We start from the raw sequence: 24531 nt of genomic DNA, 5'->3' as shown, positions 1-24531 counted from the left end.
TCCATAACACCAATGCTTCCTACACGAAAGACCAAGAAACGAACACCCGTAATGCTCAAGCTAACCCGCCCTGATCAGAACCATCCAACAATGCTCCAATGCAGAACAGCCATTCATCTTCAAACGACCGGAACTTCACCACCTGGCCCCTCCACAACACCCTCCTCCTCAGCCTTCTCATCCCCACCACCATTCACTACCTCCCCACCACCCACCACCCCCTCAGCAGCTACACCTGGCTCAACACTCAGCAACTCCTCCCCAACACTAAACCTCTCCCTCAAATCAACAGCAATAAAACTCTTCGGTAACCTCACAGTATGAAACCTCTTCCTCAACCCCTCAATCACTCCCAACCACTCACCATGACTCGTCAAACTCCTTCGCGGCGCACATCCAATACAATGTTTACTATCCAACACCACATCCAACGGGTCAAACGTATGACAACCCGGTGATATCGTGATCCGAATCGAATAGTTGTACTCTCCCTGATCCTCGACATCCGCCGCTGCGTTTGCGGATTCGTACAATTCAAAGCAGATTTGGGAGAGGTAGTCGAGTTCAGGGATGGCGTTGCGGGCGATCTTCGTCGATACGCCGCCCTCCAGAATACAGTTGAGGAGGGTGTAGATGTGGGATTCCTTGGTGAAGTAGATGAAGGATTTGGCGTCGTCCGAAGCTTGGACTTCTTCCAAGTCTTTGACAATCTCCTTCAACAGCGGCAAACTAGTCAACAGACCAATCTCCAACTTCTCCGCATCTGTAATGCCATATTCTTGAGGTCCGATAAAGTCAAACAGGACTTTGCTGAGGTTGTACATTTCATTCAACTTCTCCAATCGTTGGTCGGTTTTGACTTTGTTCTGCGCGGTTGGAAGGGTACTCTTGTAGAGGCTAAAGTACGACTGCGAAGGGTCTGCAGGTGGAGTTGTTGATGGTTGTAGCTTGGACTGCAACAGATCCCCAGATTTGCGACGGAAACCCAATCGTTCGGAGAAGCTTGGCTTGTTTTCCTTGTCCTTTTTCGACTCTGGTGCAGAGCTTGAAGCAGAAGTGTCCATGGTATCCGTACGTTTCGGCGGCGGCAAGCTCAAAGTCTCCATGCCTTCTCCGTTGGGTCCGCTAGATGGCGCTAAACCGTCATGCGTGTGTTCAAACTCCTCTCGCGCAATCTGGCTCTCGGTTCTCTTCAACGCGGATCCCTCAAGTTGAGGATCCAACCCTTCCGCTAGGATGCTCTTTGAAGGAGTAAAGACCCATTCCAGAAACTGTCGGTTGTGCAAGGCATCAAACTTCATCGTGTCGTAGAGTTCGCTGATCTTACTAGGATCAACCTTCTCCGCGTCGGTGAATTCATTGAAGAGCTTCTCCCATCGCTCCTTGAAGAGATCCGCATCTTCACCCGTGCACCATCGTGGTTGAATCTCCTTGGTCTGGCTCTCCGTTGCAGAAATACCATTTGCTAAAGCCGCAGGATCCACGGGAACTTTCTGCAACTTCTCCAAGCTCGAGACAGCTTCCGAGCCTTGCAGCTTGGAGAAGTTGTTCCGCATAACTCTCCGGTGGAATTTCATCAGCTCCACAACACGACGTACAACAACATATGGCTCCGGAGTGCCATCTTTCGGCCAGGCGAATTGCTCGGGCGCTTGATGTCCCTCACGCAACAATCCCTTCAGCTTTTTCTTCACCTTGTCCATCTCGTCCTTGGCAGCGTTGGAGTCATCCAGCAGGTCCTTCCGTACGAGAATTTCATCCTGTCCGACCTCTTTCTGGTCAAGAAATGCTGCCGCGAATATCTGCGCGGAAGTCGTAACGCGGCGCTCGCTCGAGGTGTAAATCGAGACATTGTCCAGCACGCGACGGTTGGTCAAGAGTAGATCATTGCGCATATTTTCACCCAAGTCAGTAGCTTGATAGCGAGCAGAATGCGTAGGTTCACCACCCCACTTCATGACAAGTTGTAATTTGTCCAGGACAAGATTCTCATCCGCAGCCGTGGCGCGCGACATGGTGATTTCCCCAAGCGAGTCGGATCGGTTCGGTGCTCGTGCATGTCCAGCGGCATCATCGGCAAACGTCTTGGGTTCTTCCGCAGTGAGTGGTGCAACAGCAGCGGCATCATCAGCAGTACCCTTCTTGTCCTTTTTTGGCTTCTTGAACATGGGCTTGATCTGCACTTTCGTACCTGGCCACGGGCCCTTCTTCGCCAACGCATTACTCAACGTCCTCAGCTTGACCATGTCCTCAATACCTTCCGCCATAGCCTGTCGCACGGCCTGCTGCACACTAAACAGCGCGGCTTCACCCACAAGCAACACCTCTTCCTGGTGCCCCTTGAGCAAATCCGCAAAAGGCTTGGTATGAAACGTAAATTTGAACTTTTGCTTGGGAGTACGATCCGCATGACGAATCACGGCCACCATTCCCTTCAGCTTCCACTGACTCTTGGGTGCCGGTGCTGGGAGAAGAGAGGGCGCTTCAGAAGGAGCGATACTCACAACATCAGCAGACGAGCTGCCAGGACGACTTTGTTCCGACTGGGAAGTTGGAACTGCCGGTGGAGGCAGCATTTCAGTCATTACCGGCGCTGATGTCGGTGGTCGTCGGTGCAGCTCTGGAGTACGCTCAAGACTTGTAGGCGACAATGGGCTGGAAGTTCCACTCGGGCTCCTAGACTGCGTGGGATGTCCAACTTTGTGCGCAGCACTTTCAACCTTGTCCCGCAGATGCGAGAGACTCCTGGCATGCTCCGCTTTCTCTCGCAAGGACGCACTCCTACTTCGTCCTGAGAAGACATTGCCCACGTGAKCGGCGAGCGCATTGCGATGGCCACCGATATCCCTATCCCTGCTAAGGTTGGACTTTTTATACATTGGCTCGCGTTCGGATGCAGGTGGAGGTAAAAGGTCCTTCTTGTCGTTTTCATCCGTCTCCGTGGGGGTACTGGCTGCTTTGCTCTGTTCCCAGCGCATCTTCTCCCGGATGAACATTGCTTTGAGGATCTTGGCAGCGTTATCGTAGTAGTCGTTGTTATCTTTGACAAAGCTCCAGCCATTGACATCAATGACATAGCTTTCGATAYTCTTTCCGTTCTCCACTCGCAATAGATCGAATCCACAGACTTTCTGCCCGAAACCAGTGGCGATCTTGGCGGCCATTTCTTGTTCCACCTTGGAAAGCTTCGTCACATAGCGAATCTCTTTTCCGTTGGGATTGCGTTTAACAAGCCCGTCCACGACGGGGGATTTACGAGTTTCCGCGTGACAAAAGTCGGGTCCAACAGTATATGCCTTGACATCTTCCGCATTCTCCACTTTGAGAAACTGTTCGTAAATGTAAGATCCATTCGGTTCTGTGATGGCCAGAGGAATGATGAGATTTTCGTCCTTTTCACTGGACTTGTTGTTGACTTTTCGGAAGAGTTTGCGACCTCCACCRCCTTGCGATTTTGGATAGTAGATGTTGATGTTGTGGTCCTCGCCACTTGTAGGCTTCTCGACAAAAGGTTTACGGAGCTTCTTACCATCCACCACCAAGGTGTCATTGTCATCCTCCATGTGAACATCCACGGGTTTTGGGAGTCCACCACCTCTTCCATCGTCCGAGCCTATGAGCTCAACACCAGTAAGCTGCTTCATCCGCTGTGCGATGTCCGTACTAAGGGCCACGGGACCGCCATCTCGATTGACCTCCAGGCGGGGTGGAGTAGGGACCCCCAGTTTGGTCAATATCGTCAAACACATTCGACGGTCCCACAGGATAGTTTGCATGGGGAGGTCGTTTACGCAGAATGGCTTCCTCAATTTGGCATAAGCAATGGCCTTTTCCAATGGAAAGCCATCGCTGAAGAAGCTGATGAGAAAGTCGCAGACGGGCCAATTCTCCACCTGCTCATCGAGGATCACCTTGTCTCCGAAGATGATGACTTCAAATTCGTTTTCCTTGCCCACGAGACGGTTCAAGATATTCCTAGAAGGCTTGCTTCTCGCTTTGGAGTCCAACGCGCAGATACCAATCGTGCCGATCCAATTGGGACCTCTGTTGGACCCGGATCGCTCTACAGACTGCGAGGCACTGTTGCTTCCACTCGCAGATGCACGGCGGGCGCTGGCAGGATCGCGGCCTCGAAGTGTTCTCGATCGGCCCGGTCCTTGTTGTGTTGGTTGTGGCTGGGGAGTCTGCACGGGAGATGTCGGAGACATGAAGGATGAGACGGATGCGACGGATTGGCTGGAAGGATGCTGCTGGAGAGGGGCACCAAGGGAGGGGGACAGGGCTCCGTTCTGGCTCTGCGTGGTGACGGAGAGGTTTTGCGTGGCGGTGGTGGCAGATCCCGCGTCCGTCTTGCCTGCTGTCTCTCCGTCAGCGTCAAGTGAGGCCAACGAGCCGTAGCCGTAGCCCAAACCGTCACTCTCGTCGCCTCCTGACGAACTCGTTGCGCCGGACACAAATATTTGCCTGTTGTTGCCCGGGCCGTAGGAAAAGGACAATCGATTGGACTCGAGGTCAGGTTCGGGTCGTCGGACGGCAGCGTCGGAAATGTATCCCCCTCCTGGTATTGAAGTGAAGGAAGGAGCCTTCTTCCTGCCTTCTTCCTGACCAGCACCCTGCTCGACCATCGTGGCACTGCCGTTGGCCAGCTGGCTCTCGTCGGCCAATAGTTGGGAGTGCGATTGTGATTGCGCTTGCGATTGTTGTTGTGATTGTTGTGCGGAGGAAGCAGTCCTGGTGATTAAGCCTTCTGCAATGCGGGAGGAACGTCGGGAGGTGTTGCTAGTTTGGTAGCGAGGATTGTTCAACGTGTTCGACGGATGTCCCGGTTGCGGCATCGATATACTAGCGGTCCGCACTTCTCCGCGATGAGTGTCCATATCGGCGACTCTGCTCTTACGGGTCGCTCCCGATGCCCCGGCTAKAGCATGTCCCGCCGAGGAATTGGAGTTGGAGCGGCGAGTGGTGGAGCGCGTCGACTCCGAGGAGCAGGTGCGGGACAATGCCTCCATCCTTTCTGTCGTAAGTATCGTCGGCCGTTGGGAGAGAATGTCTCGTAGATTTCGTCATTCACCAGGTTAATGAGCCGTTCACCGTGACCGTGGCACTGCAAAAGAAGGCGGGCAGAATGGACGCAACTCGTCACTTATTACGCCCTTTTCGTGCGTTTGATGTTAACGTTTTATTATTTTGCTTTGGCCGTGCATTGCCATCCCTGCCCCGCACGCGCAGATGTGAGGTAATGTATGTTGATCCTGGTAGAACTTGTGCATAAATCTTCTAGCACCGATCTTCACGGCCCAACCAAGCAATTCCCCTGGATTTGGTTGACATTGACCTGGATGTAATCAATATTTGATGGAATGCTTGTAACTTGAATCAAATGCTCATCCCTTCATGCCACGACACTGTCGGTCAGTAAAATCCGTCCAACCTCAGTAATGCAGGCATTGGAAGCTCGATAAATTCAATGGTACATAAGGTACGGAGTCCACCACATGTTCATGCATAGTCGAGAGAGAGATGGACCTGGCTTCGAAACGCCGCGGAGGTGCCTTTCCTTGGTGTTGGAGATCCCTGTAAAACATGCATAAACCTTATCTGCGAAACCTCGAGATTTTTCCTGAAGCTGCGGAGAACGCATCGCAAAGTCCGTTTTCTTCGCCAGTCATGGAAATGGGTGAAGGACGCATCGCCAAACGCCAGAAGCTGGTAAATGGCACATCCCGACCATCGCATTCCTCCGGAGCATCCCGAGTGTTTGCGCCATATCGCACCGTTGGACTCGTCTCGCCGACCAATGTTCCCTTCACTAGCACTCCTCTAGGCAAGACGACCTTTCAATTGACGACGTCGGTGGGAAAAGCATTGCAAACCTACGATCTGCGTCGCGGGTTGAATCTCGTCTTCATCACACGCCCTCAGACGCCGGAAATCATCACTGCGAGTGCGGCATGGAAGGACAAATTGCTGGCGGCATGGGGGAATGAGGCAAAGGATGGGAGCCAGGCCGCTCGAGGCGTGTGGGTGTTCAAACGGGGCAAGAAAGTGGGCGAATTGGACTTTCCTGCTGCATGTGAGGAGAATGTGGTGGGATTCTGTGTGTTTGGGTGTTGGATCATCGGCGTGTGCGCATCACAGCTGGTGGTGTGGAAGAGCGGGGATTATTCGCTGTACACCATCCTGAGAGGCGTCTCACCCGTCCACTTCACCCCGTGCGTTGCCAGTCTGCCCACCTTCYTCAACAAAATCATCGTGGGCAGACGGGATGGAAGCGCGGAGATTTGGAACGTGTCGAGCGGGAAGCTGGTCTACACCATCCTGCCTCCCTCGACCGCATACGGCGCGGTCACGGCCATTCAGCCCACTCCCGCCCTTTCTCTCGTCGCCCTGGCGTTCGAAAAGGGCCCCTTGGTGATCCACGACGTCAAGGCCGACCAGACCCTCATCCACCTCAGCACTCCCGCCGGTGCTCCCATTACTTCCATCTCATTCCGCACCGATGGCCTCGGGGCGGGCGATGACGGCCAGATGGCTGGCGTCATGGCCACCGCATCCACCTCATCGGGCGACATTACTCTGTGGGATCTGAACAATGGTGGTCGCCGATCTGCYGTCCTCCGTGCAGCACACGCCCAACCATCAGCGGCAACTCCAGGAGGAACGAGCGGGATGGAGTTCCTCTCGGGTCAGAGCATTCTGGTCAGCAGCGGGCTGGAYAACAGTCTCAAAACGTGGATCTTCGACGAAACTCCATTCAATCCCGTACCCCGCCGACTGCATGAAAGGCGCGGGCATGGTGCTCCCGTCACGAAACTACACTTTCTCCCCACATCTTCCGACGGTTCTGATGACACCGGCAAATGGCTACTGTCTGGAAGCAAAGATCGTAGTCTGTGGGGATGGTCCCTCCGCCGAGATGGTCAAAGCACCGAACTCAGTCAAGGTGCGGTGCAATCCAAGGCGAAGAAGCAAGGTCTGCTATCCGGMACTCGCGATCCGTTTGAAGATTTGAAATGTCCCCCCATCACGAGCTTGGCATGCAGTCTGAACAGAGATGGTGGAATTGGCGCCATTCCAGGCAAACACCCCATCTGGCAGCAAGGCGCAAAAGTTAAGCAAGTCGGTGCTGAGGTCAGCGCTGCCACTGGCTGGGAGAGTGTGCTTACTGCTCATGAGAATGACAAGAAAGCGAGAACCTGGTTCTGGGGTCGAAAGCGTGCCGGACGATGGGCATTCGAGACGGGAGACGGGGGCAATGTCTCTTCCATCGCCATGTCACCTTGTGGCACCTTTGGACTGGTTGGTTCRGAGAATGGCGGTGTAGACATGTTCAACATGCAATCTGGACTTCATCGCCAACGCTTTCCCGCGAGGCTAACCCCTGTACAAGCGAAGCAGCTGAAATTGGATGCTGCCAAGCATGGTCTGATCGAAGAAGGCGAGGGAAAGAAGAAGTTCTATCGCGGTCAAGGCAAGCACGCTGTTGCTGTCATAGGTCTCGCAGTGGACGCCCTCAACCGGACTGTCGTCTCCGCAGGCGCCGACGGCAAGGTCAAGTTCTGGAGCTTCAATTCTGGCCTTCTTCAAGACCAAATCGACTGGTCTGCATCCACTGGGATCATCAGCATGCGCTTCCACCGCGGCTCAGACCTTGCAGCATTCGCATGTACAGATGGCTGCATCCGTGTCGTGGACATTGCCACACAAAAGCTCATCCGTGAGCTCTGGCCAGCACGCACTCCAATCCCTCAACTTCAAGACCTTCAATACTCGGACTTTGTATTCTCTACAGACGGCCACTGGATCGCAGCTTGCGCAGACCAATTCGTCTTCCTCTGGGACCTACCCACGGGCCATCTCGTAGACGCATTCAAACTCCGCGCCACCTGTACAACCCTCGCCTTCTCCCCGACAGGCGAATACCTCGCAACGGCAACCACAGACTCCTTTGGCGTAGACATCTGGACAAACCGCAGTATCTTCACCCATGTACCAACCCGCCACATCCCTGCCCCGGAACTCCTCACCATCCTCTCCGCAACCTCCACTCAAGCACCTACATCTTCTGGCGAAGGCGGCTTGAACCTCATCGCTGCAAACGAAGATAACTCGGAGACCGACGGAGACCTCGACCTCCCAGACGTCGACTCAGATCTCGAACAACTCTCCTCCTCCTTAATAACTCTCTCCCTAGTCCCTCGCTCCCGCTGGCAAAATCTCCTCCACATAGACCTCATTCGCCAACGCAACAAACCCCTCGAAGCACCCAAGAAGCCCGAAAAGGCACCTTTCTTCCTCCCTTCCCTTCGAGWTGTGGAAAAGGGATTGGTTGCCTCCACCCAACCCAGCACCTCAGACGACGCAACTGATATTGAAAAAGAACGTTCCCGCGTCTTGGCTCTCAGTCGACAAGGTCTCGTCTCGGAATTCACCCGTCTGCTTCGTGCTCAACAATTGGAATCTTTCATCGACCATCTCAAAACATTGTCTCCTGCTGCCGCGGATATTGAGATTCGATCTCTGAGTCATGCGGGGGAGGAAATGGGCAATGGAGGGGAGTTTGAAGTTTTTGTCAGAGCGCTGATCGAGAGGTTGCAGACGAGGAAGGATTTCGAACTCGTGCAGGCTTGGATGGGCGTGTTTCTGAAGGTGCATGGAGATGTTGTCATTAATGATGGAGAAGTCAGAAATGCGGTGCGGGAATATGCTACGGTGCTTGAGGAGGAGAGGAAGAGACTGGTCATGCTTGTTGGTGGTGTGAGGGGTTTAGGGGGTTGGGTTGGTGCTGGGAGGGTATGAGAAAATATCCATCTTACGGGAGTATTACTGCACGACGAAAAGGACTTGTATTGTATATTCATCTGGTATCCAGCAAGCTTTCCCTGCCGCTCACTACTGACAGCCAATCTACAGCCTCGCCTTCACCAACTTGTCCTTTGCAGCCAGTAATTCCTTCAACTCACTCCCCTTTCCAATCCTCCAACTCACCCCCTCTCCCCAATTCTTCCCCGTAAGATCTACATTTTTCCATTTCCATCTACCTTCATTCTGTTTCCCTTTTCTGATAAGATCTACAACCCACTCCCCAAAGACCGGCATCATTTTAAATCCATGTCCCGAATCTCCAGAAAGACAAATCACCGAAGATTCAGTATCGGGTACGAAATCGACGAGGTAATCCGAATCCTCAGTATCCGAAAACCAACAGAGTTTCTTATCTACAAACGGACGATCTGCCATCCAAGGAAACGTCTCCCGCAATAACCTTCTCAATTTGACTTCATCTTCCCAGGGAATGAAGTCCTGAGGCGGTGGAAGGATATCCATGGGCGGCAAAGAGATTCCCGTGCTGGGAGAGGTATTGGTATACCCTACCCCCAAAGGACACAGTTTGAAAAGATTCGTCGCCGGGTCCGGTTCGAAGAAGAAACCCAAATCTCGAATATTCGTCGTGGGAATTCCACGTAGGAAATTCGTTTCCGAGGGCGAAAGTTGAATGTGTGCGACTGACCAAGCCCTCGCCGTGGCAAATTTCCCAACTGAAGGGATCAGAGATGCGGCGTGTGCGCCTAGAGCTACGATGACGAGATCCGCGAGATGTCTGCGTCCATCTGCTGTCACAAGGCCCGTCGCTCGGGAGCCGGAGTAGATGATTGCGGAGACTTTTCCTATGGAGTCTCCCAGAATAAACCGCACGCCGCGGGAAGCGCAATGGAGCCAAATTCCATGCAAGGCATCGGCGGAATGAGCATAGCCTGCGGTGGGGTTGAAATACCCTTTGAAACCTGTAAGGGGACCGGAATATTGCCAGGTATAAGTCTTGAAATCTTCAGGCGAATCTAATCTACGAATTCCAGGGGATAATTCGGGGTGGGATTGGATTGATGAGAGGGCCGCTTCGAGATGTTCTACGGCTTTGACAGGCGCGGAACCTGTGGCTGCTACTACGTAGCCTGTGTGGTGGTAGTAAGGGCCGAAGAGGGGGGTTTGCCAGGCTTTGATGGCTTGTAAGGCGAGGTTGGTGTAGAAGGGGTCTTCGTACTCTGGTCGGACGATTTTGTTGAGATCGTTGGCTGCTGAGTAGGGGGAGGGAATGGTTTCTGCTCGGTCGAAGACTGTGATGTTTGTGTAGCCTGCGTTGAGGAGGTGCAGGGCTGTGGAGAGACCCCAGGCTCCGCTGCCTGCTATTGCTATGGGTGAGTCTTTGCTGATCATTGTGCTGAGTGGAGTTGTTGTGGGCGACTACCATGAGCGGTCGTAAGAATTATTATTATTATTACTACTGACGGCTACATGCCATATGTCGGGTAAGTAGATAGACCGTGCTGTGTGCTTTGGGATCATGTGGCTGCAGTGGTACCCATCTCAGCTGATTACCGCTTTAGGCAATTTTTCCCACACGAACGTCGGGAAGTTTTACCGCGAATCAACATGTTGCATGCTCACATGCTTGTCAGAGCGCCGCTGCAGGCCTTGCTTCTAAAATATTGCAGAGCTGGCCGGAAATCCCGGGACGTCTTTGATCTTTGACGTCTTTGCTCTCGACTTGCTCTCATCAACTTTCAATCTCTGAGTTGGAAGAACATATCGAAGATGAAATCCTCCAGACTACGTCCGATTGTAGGACATGTCAAATCTCGCTCAACGAGACAAGCAGCGTGGTTACAATTGATCGTTGCTACCAGGTCACTTACGTCTGGAAACTACAGAACACCAAAAGCATTCAATGAACCAAACGTATGTATGTCCTTCTTCAAATTGCACTCACGATTATTCTAATCTGCTTATAGATCCATTTCGAGCCCGGCTCACCGGAGCGGAAAGAACTAACAGCAGCCCTATCAGTACTCAAAGCCCAACTTCCATTAAAAGTTCCAGCTACCGGTGGCCGAAATGCAAAAAAAATCACTTCAAGCCAAAAGCTCACGACACTTGGACATCCGTCCGACCACAAGACACCTTTCCAACAATATGCTTCGGCATCCAAATCAGATGTTGAGAACAGCATCACCACAGCTCTCGCAGCGAGAAAAGTGTGGCAGGAAATGCCCTTCACCGACCGAGCTTCGATATTCCTACGAGCAGCCGAGCTTATTTCTGGCAAATATCGATTCCAACTTCTAGCCGCTACAATACTAGGTCAGGGAAAGAATGCATGGCAAGCTGAAATCGACGCCGCAGCCGAACTGGCAGATTTCTTCCGCTACAATGTCTCTTTCGCCCAGGAAATCTACGATAAGCAACCGACGGTCAATTCCCAGGGCCATCATGGTCGTACCGATTGGAGACCTTTGGAGGGCTTTGTCTATGCCGTTTCCCCATTCAACTTCACAGCCATTGGCGGGAATTTAATTTCCGCACCTGCGATTATGGGGAATGTAGTTGTTTGGAAACCGGCTCCTATGACTGCATATGTCAGCCATTTAATCCACCAGATTCTTCTCGAAGCTGGTCTGCCGGAAGGTGTCGTGCAGCTCGTCAATGGTGACGCTGAAATGATCTCCAATGTAGTTTACGACCATCCGGAATTCTCGGCTCTCACTTTCATCGGATCCTCCGACGTCTTCAGGTCTCTTTACGCCAAAGCCGCAGACGGGGTCGGCAAGAAGAAATATCGAGACTTCCCACGCATGGTGGGCGAGACTTCTGGGAAGAACTTCCACTTGATTCACCCTTCAGCAGATATTGTTGAGGCGGCGAAACATACCGTTCGCGCTTCATTCGAGTATGCTGGGCAGAAATGCTCTGCGTGCTCCCGAATCTATGTTCCTGAAAGCCAAGCACCCCTCTTTTTCGACCAGATGAAGAAGGAATTGGCTCGAACGAAAGTGGGAGCTCCAGAAGATTGGAAATCTTTCACAGGACCGGTCATTGATGAGAAAGCTTTCCAACGCGTTACCTCCGCCATCGACGAAGCGAACAAAGATGACCGTTTGGAGACCATCATCGGTGGCACGTATGATGGTAGCGTGGGATACTACATCAACCCAACAATCTACGCCACCAAATCCCCAAACCACCCCCTCTTCTCCAACGAACTTTTCGGACCCGTCCTAGCCGCACACATCTACCCAGACGCCGAATTCGATTCCGTGCTTGATATCATTGACAAACAAGGCGGGGGATTTGCTTTGACCGGCAATATTTTCTCCAATGATCAATTGGCCATTCGAAAGGCTGAGAATAAACTCCGATACTCGGCTGGGAATTTCTATATCAATTGTAAAATTACGGCGGCGGTTATTGGGCAGCAGTCGTTTGGTGGGTCGAGGTCTAGTGGGACTTGTGATAAAGCGGGCAGTTCGAATCTTTTGATGCGGTTTACTTGTCCGAGGACTTTGAAGGAGGAGTATAATAAACTTGATGAGGTGCTTTATCCTAGTAATATGTGAGGGGGAGTTGTGTTAGCTAGAAGGGGGTGGAAAGGGGTAATGCCAAGCTGAGTTTCATTGCTGTCTTCTTGAGCTGTAGACAACATCTGTTCGTGAGAAGACTTGGAGTCCTCTTCATCCCGTTTTTTTTTCTCTCGTGCATGCCCTTTTGGCCTCCTTGCCTCCTTCGTGTTTACACCGCCGATTACGCGCTACTCTTTTCCAGAAGCGGGAGAGTGTAAATATATGCATCTACTTGGACGTTTACCAGAGCCGCTTCAGCGCAAAACAATCGCGGGATGCTCTGTGGTACATCAAGAACTCGTTTGCCGCATGTTAAAGATTTTGGAACATTCACTTGCATGCATTCACTCACTTGAATTTGTAATCAGAGATCTAGATGGTCGTCTCTAGCATGTGATTCACAGGGTATTCAAGGAGAGCCATTCACTCGGTAGACAGTCAAGCAATTCAGTCATCTTTTCACCGCAGAAATCGCTGTTCTCAATTAAATCACCCATAATCATATCACTGCACTGCCGCTAGCTAGTCTTTTACCCGAAGGCTCTACACTGCCAATACAGTAACAAGCGAGTGGAATTCCGAGGATGGCTTCAGCGGCGAACATTTATTGGCGGTTGCAAACTCTTTGTGTGTTTCAATCAGCTGGACAGGCTGGTCTCTGACGATATTGAGCGACCGTTTGGTATGAGCTCTAAGTGATCGATACTACTTTACTCAACGCTATATTCTTGYGATATGGCTGACTTTATGAGCTGTTCTGGATCCATGTGGCAGGCCGCCAAGCCGTCACATGTGAACTTCTGGACACGTCAACATCATCAAAAAATTAAGCGAGACACCTCCAATGCCGCTGTATCATTTCCATGCGTCAATCCACAGGGTTTATGTTTGTCCAGGATGGCCTCGCAATCTGCCGACGATRTCCGTCAGATAAGGGAGCTCCCGTAGAGCTTGCTTTGCAGAGCTATCGGCCAAGCTTGGGAAGCCCCTGGTACGCAGCCTGGGTCCTTTTGCTCCTTGCGGAGATTTCCTCCATCCAAACCCCGAAAACTATAGGAGTTGGACACAGCAAGAGAGCACGAGATCAAACTTCCTGTGGTCCTTGCTTGTACTACACAAAATTGTTTCCCGAGAGGAATTTTGCCCTCCCCGGACATTCATCCCGATGGGCGCGTGATACGCCTGCAGCGCTATCATGATGATGACTACTGATTACGGGCATTAAATAATAGTGCTACGGAGTCTTTTGTCTTTTTTCTTTTCTAGAGTGTCTATATCGCAAGTATTCGCTGCCATGGCTGTGCGGAGTCCACAGCAGATTTCAGTACTGCTGCTTCTTCATGTCCACAAGCCAGCAATCAATGCAGTAACCCATTCTTTCAGGCGACATTACACAGACTATACAGCTAGAGTCGCAGAGACCAAAACAAGCAGCAACTTACAAAAGATCCCGCAACCCTCGGGCCTCGAACGCCTTTCAACATTATGTCTATGGCGGAACTTGATCCTGGGTGCAGCTTTCACGTCACCGATACTTTTCAAGATTGGTTTTGGAGCTATGGGATATATCGCCAACTCTCGTTCGAGATTCTTGAACCCGGATTCCAATCCTCTGTTACGAGCGATCATCAAGCCGTTGGTTTACGATCAGTTCTGTGCTGGAACCAATCAGTATGAGATTGGAGTTACGAGAAGCGAAATACAGCGGATGGGTTTCGCTGGAGTTATTCTTTGCTATGGGAAAGAAATTCAAGTTTCGGGAGCGAGTAATGAGATTCATTCTACTGGAGCTGGGAATACCGATCAGAGTGTTGAGATTGACATGTGGAAGAAAGGGAATCTGGAAACTCTTGACATGATTGGAGAGGGCGATTGGGTTGGGATGAAGTAAGTTGTGATCGTGTTCAAATGAGTGGATGTTTTCTGACAAGTACAGACTCACTGGTGCAGGACCTGGCATCGCAACTGCTCTGATGAACAACGAGGATCCACCCCAGCAATTCGTCGATGCCATGGACGCAATCTGTCACAAAGCCAGAGATCAGAACTGCAGAATCTGGGTGGATGCCGAACAACAAGTCATGCAAGCCGCAATCGATCGATGGACCATTGATTTCATGCGAAAGCACAACCGTAATGGTAAAGCATTGGTTTACAATACGAACCAAGCCTACCTCAAATCCTCGCGGGAAAAACTAAAGCATCAACTTTCCTTGGCCGATAAAGAAGGCTGGACATTAGGCATCAAACTCGTTCGAGGAGCCTACATTGCGAATGATAAGAGGGAGTTGATCCATGACACTAAGCAAGATACTGATGATTCATATAACGGCCTCGTGCGAGATCTCCTCTCAGGCACGAATCTCGGCTTCGAACCTCTGAATTTCCCACGCATGCAACTCTTCCTCGCAGGTCATAATCCCGAAAGTGTCGACCGTGCATGGGAACTAGTCCAACAGCTCTCCGCGACGGGACAATTGAAAGTCCTGCCGGATTTCGGACAACTGCAGGGTATGGCTGATGAATTGGGCTGTAAAATCGTTCAGCGATGTGAAGACGTTACGAAGGAGAATGCCGCAGCTGGAGTTAAGGGAGTTGTACCGGCTGTGTACAAGTGTTTGACGTGGGGGAGTCTGCAGGAGTGTATGCAGTATCTGATTCGAAGGGCGGTGGAGAATAGTGGTGGAGTTGAGAGGATGAAGGATGGGATGGCTGCGAATTGGAGGGAGTTGAAGAGGAGGAGTATGGTGAGATTGGGTGGCCGGTCGGTTTGATAGATTGATTGTGATGAGATACGAATTGATGGGATGTTTAACCCTTTACTGCTGGCTGGTGAGAATTTGTCCCGAGTCTTGCTAGGACTGTTCTTGAACAAAATGCGACAGAAGGGCTCTTCAATTGGTGAGGGAATGACCCACGCAAGGAGAGAGGAACTCATTCTGACAGCCAAAACCTGTTGTCCCGATTACCGGGAAATATGTCAGATCACGCATCGGCGGCTAAGCCCTTTATCGAAGCGATTGCTCAAAATGGACAGCATCAACGGCTCTCGACAAGGCATGTACACCCTCTCGAGATCAAGGAACCAAAAAGAGCGGCCAAATATCCGTCAAGGTCAGTTATCTCCCACACCGGATGTTCAATCCGACCACGGGCTTTATTGCCTAAAGGGGAAGCTTGGCGGCATGTGTCTCCAATAAGCGACTAGTCTTTCCCTGAATGCAAGCTATGAGTTCCGAAAAGATAGAGTAGTCTTGTATGTAAGATGAGGTTACAATCATCGCGAGGGTGTAGCCGGAGGAGCAAGATACCGAGTTCTCAAAATGTCGCTCGTGTTGGACCACCCGACCAAGGCAGCTCAGATGAGTAACAGCAAGCAACGGAGTAGCCTCTCCAAAAGATTAGCAGTCGATGGGGTGACGGCTATGATATCCACACTCTTCATCTCCCCCATAATGGTTGTGATCGATAGGTAAGTACATCCAGCGCCCTACCCTGACAGCATCATCCACCTACTAACCAACATGATAAACAGAGCAGTAGTCGAGAAAGCAGCCGGAACATCCACAATCCCCTCCTCCATAAAATCCACCACAAAATCAATCATGCAACATCCCCTACTATTCCTGACTTCCAAGCCCCTGAGAGCAATGTTAATGCTCTATAGCGCTACATACCTAACAGCCAATATCTGCGATACTTTTTACTCTTCTCAACAAGACTTACCGGCAAATTCTACAACCAGCTCAAATACGAAATTCGCAGCTGTCACAACTGTTAATGTTGGACTGGCTCTTTACAAAGATGCTTCTTTCGCCAGGACATTCGGCACGACGCCTACAAGAGCGTTTCCGGTGATTAGTTWTGCGCCACTACTTCTCAGAGATGGAATCACGCTTTTCGCGAGTTTTAACCTTCCGGCGAAAATTGCGCCGAAGATGCCTGAAGAGATTGAAAAGGTTGTAGGGAGGTTATCGGTCGCGCAAGTTCTTGCGCCTGCTGCGAGTCAATTTCTCGCTACGCCTTTGCATGTTCTGGGATTGGATTTGTATGAGAGGAAGGTTTCTATACTGGAACGGGTGAGGATGATTGGGAGGACGTGGATTCCGATTAGTGTGACGAGGGCGGTGAGGATTATTCCTGCGTATGGAATTGGAGGGGTGTTGAATCATGATGTGAGGTGTTCTCTTATGGGGAAATTATGAGTGGAGCTGGTTGGCTATGCGGTCGTCTTCAAGCCTGATGGAAGGCATCTATTCCCCCTCGGGATCTCGGTGCGGGATATAAGCGCACCCAACACCTTCACCGTCGCAGCAGGGGTTGCAGAACGCGGCGCTATCGGAGTGTCAGTCTGGAGTGCCTTCAAGCACAACGGTGGGAATGTACCAAGTAGCTTGTCCTACTGGGAGAGGCCCGTAGCACGCAGCAGGGTTGGCAGAGACACCGTTCTCGAACGCCTTTAGGTCTTTGCAGTCTTTCGCAGGGACGCCGAGTTGCCTCTTCTCGATGGCAGGGGCAGCGGAAGCTGCGACGCTGAGAAGTTCAGTGATGATAGTGAAGGTCTTGAAGAGCGTTCTTGAATGATGAGCGTTTGGAAATGATGTAGCTGGTGGTAGTGTTGATGATGAGACTTTGATGAGGGAAACGAAATAGAGATGACGCTGAGGGAGTTTACATATCTTTACAGGGCATGCTACAGGTAGCGCGAAATTTCAGAGAGACTACCCAAGGCTGGAAGAACAGGTGATGTGGTCGGATGGGTGTATGGCGTCGCTGTGAAGTTTGCCCCATGTGCGCTATAACTCCATCTATATGATGTGACGGGCATAGTCATCGGAAGGAGGAGTAGCGCATGTTGATCAGGCGAGACGATTTGTTGTGTGGAACGTGAATGGCTCGAAGACGGAATCGAAGTGACCATTAGATATCTTGAAGGCTCTGTAGACCTTCATATTGATTCGTTGGGGAAAGTAGACCAACGAAGTTGATGTCATCCTTCTTCGTGACATTAACAATGTAAGAGCGCGGTCCAGCAAGATGACCAAGTTAAGAGAATGATGTGCTATGACACTCGTGGTTCTCACATTGTCGAGTGGTGGATGGTATGAACTCTGGGACTAACCTCTCATGAGTCAAATTCTGTGCTGGTCGGTAAACTTTATGGGATGAATGGGTGGATCCTCCACTCTTCCCACTATTGCCATGGAGTAACCTCCTCGTTGTACCAGAATTCGCCGCTCTTGCCGCCTATGTCACTCAGAGCTACGAAGACGGGTGTCTTGGCGCCCTCGTCGACCGTCCTCTTTCCTCGCCCCTTTGTCATTTCGGTGTTCACAAATCCAGGACAGCATGCATTGACAAGTACACCTCGACCCTTTGCTCTCTCCTCCACAGCAAGAGCCATGGTGACGGCATTGGCGCCTGCCTTGCTTGTGGCATAAGCCGCAGAAGGGAATCCCGCGGCCTTGACGCCCTTCTCCGCGTCTTCGTCACTCTCGCTTGCACTCTGGAAGCGCTGCATGACCTTGGTCACGGCATCGGTGCTCGTCTTGGCCGCATCTTGGAACGCAGCCGTGATCTCCTCCGAGTACTTGTCGAGCTTGCCCACACTGGACGTGACGTTGACCATTCTGCCACCCTCACGGATGGTAGGTAGCAATGCTTTGCTGGTGTTCAGCAGGGAATAGTAGTTGGTCTCCAGAGTCTTCCGCACGACATTGCTGTCAAACCCATCCAGGGCGATTCCTGCATTGTTGACGACCACGTCAATGCCATCGGGATGTTCCGAGGAGAGGAAGGCGGCGAATTTCTTCACGCTTGATGCATCAGAAATGTCCAGCGTCTGGAACCTGATGGTCGTGTCACCACCATCTTGGACGAGGGCTTTGGCGGCTTTGAGCTGTGGGTCGGCGTTGAGGCTAGCTACGGCGTCGGCGCCGCGGGAGTCGGAGCGGGCGGTGAGGTAGATGGTGAATGGGCCTGATTTCAGCGGTGAAGATGGGTATGTCAATGCAAGATTGCGGACTGTTGCACATGGATCAGTCTGTAGAATGGCTCTCACAGGCACGCGTCCAGCCTAACGTACCAATCGCGAGTCCAATGCCCTTGTTGGCTCCGGTCACGGCGGCCACTCTATTGATTGCCATTTTGCTGTTGTATCAATGTTTTGGTTTGGCATTGGGAGGAGATGTTCCAATGATATATTGACGAGTACATGATGCATGATCAGTCTACACCTCATCAGCCTTACCAATCATCGCTATTACTAAAGTACCTTACCAACCATCGGCATTAACATGTAAGTACCTACTTACGATCTAGACTGCCACCGGAGCTGCTTCCGCCGGTGACGACACATTTCCGGGGCACTTTCCCATCGAAAACAGGGCTTCAATCAACACACCACATCATCTCGCACACAAGACCTGCAGACTTGGCTGGACCAACTGCGGAGAAATCCCACCTATACCTACCTTACCTGCACTACTGTACTCCTCCTTCCCCGCTGCTCCTCTGTGGGCCTTTTCTCCCCTTGAATGTCGAGCGAGAAACCCGACACGGGCATTGTACCTTTGCAGAAACGATCCACCTTTCCACGCACCATCAGCGAACTAGTCACCTCCCAGCTCGTGCCCGGCAACATGGCTAAAAGCCAGGCCCTGCACACCAACATGGGCGTCGACTATGTCGTCGTCTTCAAATTCCCACCCGAAGGTAAGCATAGGCATCTGAGCCGGTCTTTCATGGGGATGCTGACAGACATCATCAGAAAAGGTCAAGGCTGCTGCCAACTTTGAGCAACTGGTCAAAAAGCTAGCATCCGTGGGCCTGGCGTCAGAAGCTCGCAATGGCGAAGACAATTCAGTTCTGTTATTTGTCAAGGTCGCCAATGAGGAGCACATGTTCGCCGAAATCTATCGCAGCCGCGTCAAGGACTGGATTCACGGCGTGCGATCGGGAGAACCCGCTCAAGACACACAAGCATCTCTGGAGAACGATCCATTAACCGATGCTGAAAGACTCCGCATCATCTATCAACTCATCACAAACTACGAAAGCGATGGTGGTGCTGGGATCCGGCCAAAGTCCAAAGAATGGGAGTACGTGGACAATATCTTTGCTCTACACGACCACACGTTCAACAAATACTGGATTCAGAAGTGGGCCACAAGTTATAGTGTCAAGCTAGAGGACTTGGATGAGATCCGCAACAAGTTTGGAGAAAAGGTCGCGTTCTACTTTGCGTTCGAGCAGACCTACTTCAACTTTTTGCTGTTTCCGGCTGGATTCGGTCTGATTTCCTGGCTCTTCCTCGGTGGCTTCAGCCCGATCTATGCTGTTGGCATTTCACTCTGGTCGGTCATCTTCGTCGAATGGTGGAAGCATCAGGAGCGGGACCTCGCCATTCGATGGGGTGTTCGTGGTGTGAGCAATATCGAAAGCAAACGACACGACTTCCAAGCCACGCAAGAAGTCGAAGATCCGGCCACAGGCGAGACACAAAGAATCTTCCCTGCCACAGAGCGACTCAAGCGACAGGCGCTGCAGCTTCCATTCGCAATGGTTGCGATCCTGGTTCTTGGTAGTCTCATCTTCACCTGCTTCGCCATTGAGATCTTTATTGGAGAAATCTACAACGGACCGGGACAGTCCATCCTCGCATTCACCCCTACCGTCATCTTGACCACCTGTCTGCCATTACTTACCGGTGCGCTCTCCTCAATGGCCAAGCGTCTCAACGATTATGAGAACTACGAAACGGACTCCCACTATGACCGTTCCTACACGGGCAAGCTCTTCGTTTTGGACTTTATCACCTCCTACATGGGTATTATCCTGACAGCTTTCGTCTACGTTCCTTTCGGAAGCGTACTAATTCCCCACCTCAACGTTTTCGCTCGCATCTTTTCATCGCATAAGAGCGAGCTGAGCACAACTTCATACTCCATCAATCCCGATCGTCTTCGCAAACAAGTCATCTACTTTGCTGTGACAGCTCAGATCGTCAACTTCGCCATGGAAGTCGTGGTTCCATACCTCAAACGCCAGGGGTTCCTCAAGTTCAAGGAAATGCGTGCCAAGCGCACCAACTCTGGACTTACGCCTTCCGCTGCTGCGGACGATGCCCCAGAAGAGAAGGAGTTCCTTGACCGTGTTCGAAGCGAGGCTGAGCTCCCAAGTTACGACGTCTATACCGACCTCCGCGAGATGATTATCCAGTTTGGCTATCTTTCACTCTTCTCCGTCGTCTGGCCTTTGGTACCGGCAAGTTACCTCGTGAACAACTGGTTCGAACTTCGCGCCGATGCTGTCAAGATTTGTGTTGAAATGCAGCGTCCCACACCATGGCGTGCAGACACTATTGGACCATGGTTGGATGCTCTCAGCTTCTTGACTTGGTTGGGAAGTTTGAGCATCGCGGCTCTGTGCTATATGTTCTCGAATGATGGTGTCGGTCCTGATGGCAGTCCATCAGAGATCAAGTTCTGGGGTTTGTTGTTGAGCATCTTCCTGAGCGAGCATCTGTATTTGTTTGTCCATGGCCTGGTTGCGGCCGCTATTGCGAAGTTTGACTCTCCTGGWCGGCAAAAGGAGAGACGAGACCGCTACCTGACGAGGCAGAAACTCGTGGGAGACTCATTGGAGAGAGTCAAGGGGATGCAGAATGCTGCGGCGCAGCATGATGAGATGGACGAGAAGCCGATCACTAGGGAAAGTCTGGAAGAGGAGGCGAGACAGGGCAGTTTGCACAGCGCTACGCCTACTGAGAAGTTCTGGAATAGGCAGAGAGGTTGGAGGGATAGCGTAAAAGTTGGTCAGGGGTTCATTGAGAGGGCTGTCAGCGAGAAGGTGGAGGGTAAGAAGGAGCTGTAAAGGTGTGGCTGGACAGCAACTGGAGAATTGGTGCAAGTGGGTGGCAACGCATCTTTTCTGAATGTAGCTAACAAGGACGGAGATCACCTAATCCTACTAGTCTTCATCATCAGACCTCACCATCGCAACGACATTCATCTGAACTGCATCACATACCCTTTTCTCTCTTTCCCCAGGCTAGTTCGTTTCCGCCAAGTTACACACCTAAAAATCTCCTCGTTTGTCCCAAAGTCAAGCTTCAACCAACACTCATCAAAAGCTCCACTGCTTGCGTCTCAACTCTCATCGCCTCTCTCAATTCCCCACACAAAACCTCCAATTCCCCCTCCCGGACTTTCAATTCCGCCTTCTTCTCTTTCAAAACATCCGCACCTCGACTCATTCTAAAAATCTCTTGACCTTGCTCTAGCATTGTAATTGAATTTGCCAGTTGGGTGAATTTCTCTTGTGCTGTGCTATCAAAATCATGTTAGCGAGGAGATTTGGTGGAGCGGATGCGTAGAGAAAAGGAGGCAGGATGTAAAATATGGGGGAAGGGGGAGAGGGAAATAGGAGAGAGAGAGAGTTACGTGAATTCTAATTCGCAGCGAATTGAGAGATACATTGCCGTTCTCACGCTTTTGAGGGATTTGGCGAGGTGGTGGGGACGGACGATGTGGATTTTGTGGAGGGAGTGGATTAGGAGGGTTGTGAGGAGGATGTAGATTGTTATGTGTAGGAGAGTTTGGAGGGGGAGGGTTGAGAGGATTGAGGACATGGCTTTTTTTTTGTCATGCGGTGGATTTTTTCGTAAGGTGGGGGTTTAGGGATGGTTTTTGTCGTGGGATGTGGTGTTTGAGCTGTGTGGTGGGATGGTGATGTTGATGGTGGTTATGACGGTTCGTCTATTTGGTGGAGGGGAGTTTGTTAGGGAAATGGAAAGGAGCAAACTTTGGGCTGGTTTGCTTGTTGGGTGGAGTATAAGACATTGTCTGAGATGGTTAATATATAGGACATGCTTGTGAGACAATTGATCAGAAGGTCTTCGAAGAGTTAGGGATTGTACATGTATAGTGTGTGAATGGTACGCCGAGAATGGGAGATGTAGTCCCAAACTTCTCCCTGAGTCTGCTCCCGAATGCTGAGAGTACACCAAACTGCCTGCGGCTATGCATTGCGAGAAGATGTCCTCCTCGTTCACAGTCCTTCCACGCTGCAGTCGGAGTCGCCTGCGGTACGGTGCTCCCAATTTTGGTTGTATAACTTGTCGTGTGTTGTCAGGACCCAACGCAACGTTCCAGAGTGTCGGAAGTGCGTGGAGCTTTCTAACCCTTCAATGAGCGTAGAGGTAGACGATGAGGTTAATGTCAGCAGTGCGGAGGGAGAGGAAGCAGTAGTGTTCGAACTTCGACAGTAGGTGATGCGATCATTACTAGCGCCGCTAGCGTCGGAAGTGTCGCCTAAACACCGGGCGGTCATGCAGGCAGTGAGCTCCGAGCAGCAGGTGCGTAGACCTGTAGACATCACATCCACCAAACACTACCAACACCATCCACTCCATTGCCACATTCTCAATCTTCACTCACTCATCACCAGGGATACTTCAGGCCACGCGCATTCAACAGCCATCTTCTTCAATCCGCCACCTACACAATGTCGACACTCGAGGATCTTGATGATCTGGAGCGCGATGGCAAGAAGGAGGAGAACAATGATGGCGACAAGAACAAGAAGAACGACGCCGGCGGAGATGCGGAGATGAATGATGGTGGTGAGAAGGCAGCCGAGGAGGAGGAACAGCTCATCGACACGGAAATCCTCAACAGCAGCACACGCGACATCATCGCCCGCCGCCGACTACTGGAGAACGACACGCGCATCATGCGGAGCGAATACCAGCGATTGACACATGAGAAGACGACAATGAATGACCGAATCAAGGACAACGTGGATAAGATTGACAACAACCGGTATGCGCTTAGTGGTGTTGCGTTGTGCTGAGACCTTGAACTAATTTCGATTGCGAACAGTCAACTRCCCTATCTCGTTGGAAATGTAGTGGAGATTCTCRACCTAGGTGTCGAGGCTGAAGCTGCAGAGGAGGGTGCCAACATCGATCTAGACGCTACACGTGTCGGCAAGAGCGCCGTCATCAAGACATCGACCCGCCAAACCATCTTCCTCCCACTCATTGGTCTTGTGGACCACGACAAACTCAAGCCTGGTGATCTGATTGGTGTGAATAAGGATTCATACCTCATTTTGGACACATTGCCGGCAGAGTACGACAGCAGAGTCAAGGCCATGGAGGTGGACGGGAAGCCAACGGAGAAGTACACCGATGTGGGTGGTTTGGACAAGCAGATTGAGGAACTCGTGGAGGCTGTTGTTTGGCCAATGAAGGAGGCCGAGCGGTTCAAGAAGATCGGCATCAAGGCGCCTAAAGGTAAGTCATGGCAAGATTCAGTATGATGGCTCCATACTAACCTCTAGATAGGCGCGCTCATGTACGGACCTCCCGGAACCGGAAAGACCCTCCTTGCCCGAGCCTGCGCCGCCCAAACCGAAGCCACATTCCTCAAACTCGCCGGACCGCAGCTTGTGCAAATGTTCATTGGCGACGGTGCCAAACTCGTCCGAGACTGCTTCGCACTGGCAAAAGAGAAGGCACCCTCCATCATCTTCATTGATGAGTTGGATGCTGTGGGTACAAAGCGATTCGATTCTGACAAGTCTGGAGATCGTGAAGTTCAGCGAACCATGCTGGAACTGCTCAACCAGCTCGATGGATTTGCCTCGGATGATCGTGTCAAGGTTCTGGCCGCAACAAACAGAGTAGATGTCTTGGATCCTGCACTTCTACGATCAGGGCGTCTGGACCGAAAGATCGAGTTCCCACTTCCCAACGAGGAGGCGAGAGCGCAGATTTTGAGAATTCACAGCAGAAAGATGACGGTTGATGAGGGAGTGAACTGGCCCGAATTGGCAAGATCTACAGACGAGTTTGGTGGTGCGCAGTTGAAGGCGGTCTGTGTCGAGGCCGGTATGATCGCGTTGAGAAATGGACACAGCAAGATCTCTCACGAGCACTATGTGGATGCCATTGCTGAAGTGCAGGCGAAGAAGAAGGTAAGTTGTTGCAGTATGCTGCCCGAAATCGGTTTGATGATGCTAACCTCCAATTCAGGACACTGTCAACTTCTACGCATAAGAGTCCACGGACAGATTTGTACTGTACTAGATGCTCCTAGCGCCGCATTGCGAGGAACGAGTGGCGCTGCCT

General features: G+C 51.5%; 9 protein-coding genes; 6 read left to right on the top strand and 3 right to left on the bottom strand.

Moving 5' to 3' along the window:
• Nucleotides 1–119: 119 nt before the first annotated feature.
• On the bottom strand, nt 120–5009 carry RCC_01731 (related to S. pombe protein Asp1p; the record flags this gene model as incomplete). The annotated part of the gene is made up of 1 exon (XM_023767018.1): nt 120–5009. The coding sequence occupies one exon, from the start codon at nt 5007–5009 to the stop codon at nt 120–122; it is 4890 nt and encodes a 1629-aa protein (XP_023622786.1).
• Nucleotides 5010–5667: 658 nt separating this feature from the next.
• RCC_01730 (related to U3 snoRNP protein) lies at nt 5668–8799 on the top strand (the record flags this gene model as incomplete). The annotated part of the gene is made up of 1 exon (XM_023767017.1): nt 5668–8799. The coding sequence occupies one exon, from the start codon at nt 5668–5670 to the stop codon at nt 8797–8799; it is 3132 nt and encodes a 1043-aa protein (XP_023622785.1).
• A 108-nt stretch (nt 8800–8907) lies between these two features.
• RCC_01729 (related to FAD-dependent oxidoreductase) lies at nt 8908–10215 on the bottom strand (the record flags this gene model as incomplete). The annotated part of the gene is made up of 1 exon (XM_023767016.1): nt 8908–10215. One exon carries the CDS (start codon nt 10213–10215, stop codon nt 8908–8910), a length of 1308 nt encoding a protein of 435 aa, XP_023622784.1.
• A 378-nt stretch (nt 10216–10593) lies between these two features.
• RCC_01728 (related to delta-1-pyrroline-5-carboxylate dehydrogenase) lies at nt 10594–12392 on the top strand (the record flags this gene model as incomplete). XM_023767015.1 has 2 exons in its annotated part: nt 10594–10737; nt 10791–12392. The coding sequence occupies 2 exons, from the start codon at nt 10594–10596 to the stop codon at nt 12390–12392; spliced, it is 1746 nt and encodes a 581-aa protein (XP_023622783.1).
• Nucleotides 12393–13689: 1297 nt separating this feature from the next.
• Nucleotides 13690–15169, top strand: RCC_01727 (related to proline oxidase Put1; the record flags this gene model as incomplete). XM_023767014.1 has 2 exons in its annotated part: nt 13690–14282; nt 14332–15169. The coding sequence occupies 2 exons, from the start codon at nt 13690–13692 to the stop codon at nt 15167–15169; spliced, it is 1431 nt and encodes a 476-aa protein (XP_023622782.1).
• A 549-nt stretch (nt 15170–15718) lies between these two features.
• On the top strand, nt 15719–16600 carry RCC_01725 (uncharacterized protein; the record flags this gene model as incomplete). XM_023767013.1 has 2 exons in its annotated part: nt 15719–15867; nt 15931–16600. 2 exons carry the CDS (start codon nt 15719–15721, stop codon nt 16598–16600), a joined length of 819 nt encoding a protein of 272 aa, XP_023622781.1.
• A 989-nt stretch (nt 16601–17589) lies between these two features.
• On the bottom strand, nt 17590–18541 carry RCC_01724 (related to carbonyl reductase; the record flags this gene model as incomplete). XM_023767012.1 has 2 exons in its annotated part: nt 17590–18419; nt 18481–18541. The coding sequence occupies 2 exons, from the start codon at nt 18539–18541 to the stop codon at nt 17590–17592; spliced, it is 891 nt and encodes a 296-aa protein (XP_023622780.1).
• Nucleotides 18542–19036: 495 nt separating this feature from the next.
• RCC_01723 (related to IST2 protein) lies at nt 19037–21269 on the top strand (the record flags this gene model as incomplete). XM_023767011.1 has 2 exons in its annotated part: nt 19037–19109; nt 19165–21269. The coding sequence occupies 2 exons, from the start codon at nt 19037–19039 to the stop codon at nt 21267–21269; spliced, it is 2178 nt and encodes a 725-aa protein (XP_023622779.1).
• A 1632-nt stretch (nt 21270–22901) lies between these two features.
• On the top strand, nt 22902–24459 carry RCC_01722 (probable 26S protease regulatory subunit 6A; the record flags this gene model as incomplete). XM_023767010.1 has 4 exons in its annotated part: nt 22902–23218; nt 23279–23694; nt 23746–24377; nt 24436–24459. The coding sequence occupies 4 exons, from the start codon at nt 22902–22904 to the stop codon at nt 24457–24459; spliced, it is 1389 nt and encodes a 462-aa protein (XP_023622778.1).
• Between the last annotated feature and the right edge of the window lie 72 nt (nt 24460–24531).

The sequence above is a fragment of the Ramularia collo-cygni genome (genome assembly GCF_900074925.1).
Source record: "Ramularia collo-cygni strain URUG2 genome assembly, contig: RCC_scaffold02, whole genome shotgun sequence".
Taxonomy (NCBI): Eukaryota; Fungi; Ascomycota; class Dothideomycetes; order Mycosphaerellales; family Mycosphaerellaceae; genus Ramularia; species Ramularia collo-cygni.
The sequence above is the reverse complement of the archived record's forward strand: the minus strand, read 5'-3'. Positions and strand labels throughout refer to the sequence as shown.